The 8,005-nt window shown below is 41.0% G+C and overlaps 1 protein-coding gene across 2 annotated transcripts in view; it reads right to left on the bottom strand.

Moving 5' to 3' along the window:
• asic2 (acid-sensing (proton-gated) ion channel 2) overlaps positions 1-8,005 on the bottom strand; it is a 369,375-nt gene that overhangs the window by 352,402 nt on the left and 8,968 nt on the right. The window contains exons 1-2 of one of the 2 annotated variants that reach the window (XM_014022303.1): positions 5,730-6,005; positions 4,548-5,172 (exon numbers count right to left, since the gene is read on the bottom strand). In XM_014022303.1, coding sequence (XP_013877757.1) covers positions 4,548-5,120 — 573 coding nt within the window. In that variant the 5' untranslated portion in view covers positions 5,121-5,172; positions 5,730-6,005. Of the gene's footprint in view, positions 1-4,547; positions 5,173-5,729; positions 6,006-8,005 lie in introns of those variants that run through there. The other variant, XM_014022295.1, reaches the window with a different exon arrangement.

The following is an 8,005-nucleotide window of genomic DNA, read 5'->3' as shown; positions in this document are numbered from 1 at the left end:
AATGTTAGTGGAATTTTTTTAACTAGAATTTTACACTCAAAGTGAGCTAAATAATGAAAATGTGTTAGTGGCATTTTTTAGAGTAGGGAGGTATTGATCGTTTTCATACTGCAGTGTAACCTTTAGGAAATACCACAATATAAGACCAACTATGTCTTTTTTGGGTTTTAGTTTCAAAATAACCTGACCCTTACCATGGTTGGCACATCACCTCACGTGATTAATACCATCATCATTTTTATACACCATTACCATATTTCAATACAGCGATGTACCAAAATACCGTCATACCGCCTACATTTTTTAATGTTTCATTGTACACTTGGCACCCCATATTARAGGCTGCATACTTGAGTACAACAAAAAAAAAACTGACTACATCAATAGGATGCAAGCAGCYTCACAAAATCTAAAAATCTTAAMTTCAGTTCTCACATAGGTCAAATTTATTTTTCTGAACATATAACATCCACAACTAGATTTAAATGTCCACCAAACTTTCACTTTKTTTTTATAAAGTGAAATATTTTCGTACTGATGCACTGTAATGTCAATTATCAMGTCGAAGTAGCATTACAACAACTTAGCATACTGGCAGAAATGTTGCACCTAATGTAAAAATAAGCGTGTAAGGCAGAGTGCAAGATTTTGCCTTTATTTTAAAGCATCCTTAACTAAATAAAAAAACAAGTGTAGCAAAGTGCTCATTTAGAACGAATCGTGTCAAGTGGGTTGCAGAGGCACTCAGGTATGAACATAAATTAAAAAAGATAAGCAGTCTGCACATCTGAAAAATGCTTAAACCTATCTTAGGTGACACGTTATGCATGTGAAAGGAAAGACACACACTGTTGCCGTTTCCCCTTTTGTGCAGTGCAATGCTCCAGTTCCATCAGTCACATCAGATCGACTCCCGGGTCCCCACAATCCTCCCCACGGTCATTCATCACAGTGCCATTCAAACGCTGACTCGGGTCCCCGGAGTGTCATGTTAATATGCTCCCTCCATGTGTGTGCATTCAAGTATGCTGGTGTTTTAGTTAGCCAGGATGCTTTTAATGCATGTGGGGTGTTTTATTGGGCCGTTATGTTTTGTTTTGTTTTTRTTATCCTTCTGAGACGGATTGGGAAATATGAAGGTGTGCTGCAGCAATGACAGAGCGAGGAAAGACAGAACGAGTCGATAACGAGAAACATGGGGAGATGTAGGCAGGAGCTCGACAGCAGCAGCAGCAACAGGCACAGGGCAAAGAGGATGACAGTGCCTTCTAGTAACCTCTCTGTCAACATGATTATCTTTGAACACAGCTCGAGGTGAAAGATGTGTCACACACCATGTAAGACTGTTGCTAAGAGGGAATAAATGGAGACTCAATGGGCTGCATGGGAAAAGCAAAGACAGAGCAAAAACGACTTTCTGAAGAATGCGTGTTCTGACAGAGACGGGCAGAGAGCTCCTCACTTTCAGAGCTGTTTCTGCTCACAGCAATATGGATCAAGTCCAGARGGAGCGTCTGTTTGAAGGCATGATTTGATCATCACTACAGCCACCGTGTCATCCTCAGTTGTTGTTCTTCCAATTAGCTTCTCTAAATTGAGCATTCCTCAARGTGAAACATAAAGACGTCATTCCAAACGTAACTGACTGCGGACCTGAGGGCCTTAATGACTTTGATTATAAAAACAGCCAAGGTACAATAATGCCACCGATGCTCTCTGAGTCACAACAGAGTCCACTTCACAAAACAAAGAGCTCATCAAAACAGATCAAACCTGTGCTGCTTATGCATCACTGGTCAACTTAAGACTCCAGCGATTAAAAACAAAAATCTCATAACATTTATTTCAGCTGCGACCTTAAATAATTTTAATACAGAAAATTTTAACAAAACAGCTGAGCATTCACACAGGTTCAGCAGGCTACTTCATTATAAGCCAGTTCTTTTTACAACTACTAGTCTACGATTTGAAAAGGTTAATAACAGAGCGTGACGACAGAGAAACAGARGAGTATGACTGTATCAGCTACACCTACACAAGCTGTAAATGACTACATGCACACACCAGACAGAACTAGAGTCGCTATTGTTTCAGCAGTGACTGGAGTGTGATTTCTCTCTGTTGTGATAAAAGTGGTGAGTCATGCACCAACTTTCTGTTGGAGCACGCGTTCTGCAATGCAACTTAATCCTTTTCATAAAGTGATAATTATTTACACTGCACAAACAAAAGCTAATAAAACCTGGATTTTGTTGGATGTGTCAAATAACTCTGCAGGTATTTGCTTGCTTTGAAGTCATTATGTATGCAAGAGAGGTCTGTTCCTGGTAGGGAATAGAAGTTTTGTTGTAGATCACAGCGCTAACCTGCATTTAAAAGATCTATTTAATAAATAAATAAATAGATAATAATAATAAATGTGTTTGGGTTTTTTTTTAAAGCATGACATTACTATCAGGCCCACAGAGCTATCAGAGGTGCAGCACAGAACGACTGGGAGATACAATTAGAGAGGCCAGACTGAGATGGTTTAGACATGTCCAGAGGAGGGACAGTGGGTATGTTGGTAGAAGAATGGTATAAATGCAGGAAAAAGACGAAGAGATGTTTGTAAGGTGGAGGAGGACTCGCTGTGGCAAAAAGAAAAAGATTATTGTCAGGTTCACTACCTTAGTTCTTCCATTACACTCCCTCCTGCTTACAACYTTGGATGTTTTAATATCCCTCTCACTTCTTTAGTCACGTTTAATAGGTGTAGCTTTCATTAAAAGCAAGTTTTATTTAATTGAAACACAGCTCAACACAATTAAAAGTAACACGGTAGTGATACCGAGTAAAACCTGTCTATAAAAGGTCCCAAACTTTCCTAAACAGATGTCTGTTTTTATTTCCAAATAGTTTTCCAGTTTAAAAGACRTCAAAACTACTAAAACAACTTGGTGCACAAAAAAAAAAAGTTTGGTCATTATTCTCATGCAGCTTTTGCACTTTCAATATCTGATCTTAGGAAAGAAAAGTCATATGACAATTTATTTTAATAAAAATACATAATATATAATATAACGTCCTGCAGTAAGGTGTTCAACACTCTCAGTAATAAAAATTTATCTGAGTTGTTTGAGCAGTTAACCCATCACCCACATCGTAAACTAAACAAAGATGTCATATTGGAAATGTGTCCTTTTTACTACTAAAATAAAAGTGGTAAAATTATGTGCCAGAGAGGATAATAAATTAAAATTTTCCTTAAAAGTCTTGGAGGGGAGATTGTCCTTAKACTCCCCTGCTGGCTACTGTTTTCCACCATCTTCCCCATAATCCCACTGAATTCAGATGTGCCAAAAACTGTAGGTACAGACTAATTCCCAGTATCTTCAGCTCACGAGACTCTAAAAGTGCTACAGCAATGTAGCTAATGTAGATTTGGTCTTCATTGTGATGAATTACACCACTCACAAGCCCACTAACAGCAGAGCAGCAGAATAAATGCATTCGAAACGTCAGAAACTCGGCAGCATTCGTTTTAAATGGTCGGCATAAATGTCAGGTGTACAAGATTTGTGATAATGGTTTAAACTTGGCAAATACCAAAGATGTCTGGGGAGATTCGGAAAGTTTTTCAACATCTTGTTTGTCTCTGAAGAAAACACTGACTTTTACTAAATCAGTAGGAAAACAAGGTTAAGCCATAAAAACTGTTCTGTATTTTTAAATTAAACCTCCCATCGCTGTTGAACTGACTCAGGCAGAGCTCTAAAATGCAACAAGTGAATGTGAAGAATCATGATTTCATATCCAAACCTGAATTTGCTCACTTAGACCGACTACAGCAAAAAAATATAAATGCAACAAATGAGAAGTACTGCATTTTATTCAGCTCGGGAAAATGCTGAAGCAATTCACCCCGACAACATTTAGCTCTGGAGCTCAAAATCAGCAGAAGCATTAACCTTCACAACCACTTTTTAAAATATGGTACATTTTCACCTGTGATTTTATTCTCCTTCAGACAATCAGGCAGAGGGAGAAACATGCTTTGAATGTTCTGAATTACTGTAAAAAAAGAATAAAATACTTCACTAGAGGACTAAAAGTAAGTAGCAGGAAGATTTGAGAGAATTCACAATTCACACGGCCCAGAACAAAACCGTTACTTTGCTTCGGTGACTAAAAATACTTCAGACTTGTCACAGTCCTACATCTAACACAAAGCTATTATATGAAGGCTGAGGACAACAACAAGGCAAAAGCAACAGAATACATATGCAGAACAAAGCTGAAGAGGAAACARGTGACGCACAACATGAGAGTACCAAGGAGAAAACCAGTTAGTAGACTCCCAACGGTGCACAGTGGGAGAAAAAGCACAACTATCAGCACACAACAAGGTTTTGTTTTCTTTGCTTTTTTGCAGAAAAAAACTTGTTAAACTCAGATGGTGCACCTTGATCACCTCAAAAACAAAGGTTCTGATGGTTAGGGGGAGAGAGGGTCTACTTCCAGCTGACTGAAGACCAGAGATGACATTTAAAGAGGAGCAAACTCACCGTTTTGAAGTCCCCGTGGGTGCAGTTCTGGCCTTGGTATTTGCAGGACAGCATCATCTCGTTCAGGTCGTGGCCGACCCGATCAATGAACTCCTTCATGCTGAACGCTTTGGGCTTGTAGGTTGTGAAGTTGGTCTTTTCCTGCAGGAAGGCGAGCACGTCCGGCTCYGCCAGGTGTGGCTGGGGAATGGCCAGGTGCACGTCCAGCAGGGCCAGCAGCTCCCCAGCGTGGTACAGGTCATTGCTCGTGAGGCGGCTAAAGCGATATGCGTTGAGGTTACAAATGGTCACAGCAGGGAAAACCAGGCTGCTCGAGGCCACGGCATCCACGCTGGTCACATGGGGGTAGGAGAAAAAATAAGCCAGTCGTTCCGCACTCTCCAAGGATAGCAGGCCCAGGCAGGCCAGCAGAGCTGCACCCCAGAGCAGGCGGCGTGCTCCGGTGCGGCCGTACYAGAAGACGAAGCGCAGGCCGTGAAGTGTGCTGGAGCTGGCAAAGGCCTGCCAGGAGGTGGGGTTAAGGCTGGAGCTCTCGTGGCTCCCCTGACTGCCACAACTTTCCTTCAGATCCATTATTATCCCTCCACCTCCTCAGCCGGGGAGCGCCCCCACCCTGCACTCACACCTGCACACAGAGAGGTAACATCAATAAAAACTTTGATTTTCAATCCATAATTCTATCGATTAAAGGGCAGCAGGGGAAAAAATGGGGGTGGAAAAGTCAAAGATGAGAGAAACTGGAGCAAATAAATGACACAAAATGAAATAAAGTATAAAAAAGAAAAGCTAAACAAATGACAGAGGCGAAAGACGCTCCCTCGGGACATCCCTCTCCTCTCCACTTCCACTCGTATTCACTTGAACTGAGAGTAACTGTGGCTGCCAGCCTGCCTGTGGCTCCTACTACAGCCATAAACATCCACTCAACACACAAATCCCAACACGCTCCCCCCGCTCTCCGTTTCATCCTCCATTGCCCCCTGTGACTGCTCTATTTCACTGACAAAAACAGCAGAGTTAAGTCCTCTGTGTCAGCCGGAGCAAGAGGTGAGAGTCACTTTAGCGGCYAGCGAAGGAAAGCTGCCCCTGAGTATTAAAAGTAGCTCTTCTCCATTCAGAGACACAACACGTCAGTGCTTCTCATGTTCCCCCGTGCCCTAAACTAATGACAAGCCAAAGCACCTCTCTCGTTCAGCCTAGCGAGGAGACATCCAGCTGGCGTGAGTGTGTCTGACAGCGCGCATGGTGTGTGTGTGTGTGTGTGTATGGAAGACAAGAGGAAGAGTCGTTGATGGTCAGAAGCGCCGGTTAGTTCTCGTACGCCAATCCAAACTCTTCCCGTTTTCCTCTGGCCAGATACATCCGCCTTACCTCCTCTTCCCAGCCCATCTGTGGCGGCAGCGGCGGCGAACAACAGCAGCGCTGGGAGAGAGACGCGCACACACCGACACACATGCTCGCGCCCTGGCAGAGCTGAGAGCGGAGAGAGAGAGAGGAGGGAGGAAGGAAGGAAGGAAGGAGGGAGGGAAGCCAACACTCTCCTCGCTTCATCTCCCCAAAGCAAAGTCTCCTACTGTTTCCTCCTCCTCCTACTCAGAAAACACCCCCACCTCTGCTCATATCTGCCTTTCATATTTCCACACCTCGTCACCACAAACACGGTGATGGATGGATGCAAAACGCGAGACTATTTGTCTGACAGGCAGTAAAAGAGGGGAAAACAGTGAACAGGCTGAGGATGGGAAGTGGGGCGGGAGGGGTGCATGTCATGGGTGGTGAAGCAGAAGTGGAGATGGAGGAGTAAAGGCAGGGAGATCTAGGTTGAGGACAAAAATAAGATAGGAAACTAAAAAAAAAAAAGAAAGGAACGCAGGGGAAATGTGGTCACACAGGCTGCACAGGGATGTCACACAGAAAAACTCAGGTGAGACGCGTGGATGTGAAGGGAATAATAGGTGCACACAATGTCCTTGTCGTGAGCAGGGTTATATACTGTACTTTGAAGAAGAAGCTTTATTTCTGAGAAAAAAGACAGTTTATAAAGAAGATGTGTGAAATGATACAAGACAGGAGGAGGAAGTGGTGGTAGGGTGTGTTAAACAGTGATAAAAGACAAAAAAATTAATAGATAATAATTAATCTTATAATGCAAGCTTCACACATAATTTGCAAAGACGTGATTAAAATACTGACTCTGRGAAGAAATTGACTAAAACATTTAAAGTGATTTTGACTTCTCCGTTTCCACCATCTCAAAAGTAATTAAACAAACTTGCGTAATTATAAATATTTATGCACATAGTCAATAACTGCCTGAAGTCTGGAACCCATTGATATAACATTACGGAGTGCCGCTGTTTGTGAGTCTTCACACCAAAAGCTTCTTGTGAAATAAATGTGTTTGTTTTGTTTTTAAATCAAGCTCAGTTTGATGAAGCTACAGATGGAAACGTCAGCTGTTTAAAGGGCCTTATGAAATCCATTTTCTCCACAAATTCTGCTTTTTCTTTTTTCTTTTTCTAAATTCCACATTTTTTCTTTTGTTRTGAATTCCACAATTTCATTCTAACCATATTTATTTATTTAAATAATTTAACAAATGGTCACTGAATTTAAAAAAATTAAAAACTATTATTTTACTTTCCCAAATATAACATTCCTGTGGTTCATCAGAAAGCTAAATGCTTTTGTGAGGCATTTAAAAGCATTCGCCTGCATTTTTTAAATAAATAACATTGTTTACATGTAACAAATAGAATCTCACATTACCTTTTGCAAAATAAAAATGTTTTAGACTTGAACTAAACGTAAAAATACATCATAAAGAAACATAAAAACCTGCAATCAGTAACAATTTGTGCCTGCTGAATAAGATATAAGCTCATATTTATTTCTTCCAACTCATAGCAACAAAATCTTGGATAAACTCGCGTTTGCATCAACAGATGTAGCTGAATGTCGAAGTTTGCAGGCATGTCTGGCTCACGCTAGCTTGCTTTTTCTCCCCATTTCTTAACGACAGAGTGGATCTCAGCTAAACTTATAATCAGCCACAGYCACGAAAGTCAAGAATTATCTCTGGCTGATGCAACTTTCTGTGTTTCTGGACAGATTTTAATGAAACTCTCAGAAAGTAATCGCTTGATGCACATCAAAAACCACAACTTTTTAGCATCAGCAGAATCTTATTCATTGTTTGTAATTATGGCCCAAAATGCAGGAATAAAGACAGACGAGTGCAATAACTAAGCTTTAACAAAGAAAAAAGCTGAAGGGGCAGAGTAAACACAAGAAATAGTCACATTCTATAATAGAATTGTCAACTGAGTCTGAATCTCTGCAATTAGAAATCAAGCTTACAAATCACCTTTCAGTAACGGTTGTTGTTACTGGGATCATTCACTTATTTATGTCATTAGAAAAAACCTTAAGAAACCTACAGGTCATGTGCATAATTT

This window comes from Austrofundulus limnaeus, unplaced genomic scaffold (assembly GCF_001266775.1).
Source record: "Austrofundulus limnaeus strain Quisiro unplaced genomic scaffold, Austrofundulus_limnaeus-1.0 Scaffold4, whole genome shotgun sequence".
In the NCBI taxonomy this organism is placed as follows: domain Eukaryota; kingdom Metazoa; phylum Chordata; class Actinopteri; order Cyprinodontiformes; family Rivulidae; genus Austrofundulus; species Austrofundulus limnaeus.
The sequence above is the reverse complement of the archived record's forward strand: the minus strand, read 5'-3'. Positions and strand labels throughout refer to the sequence as shown.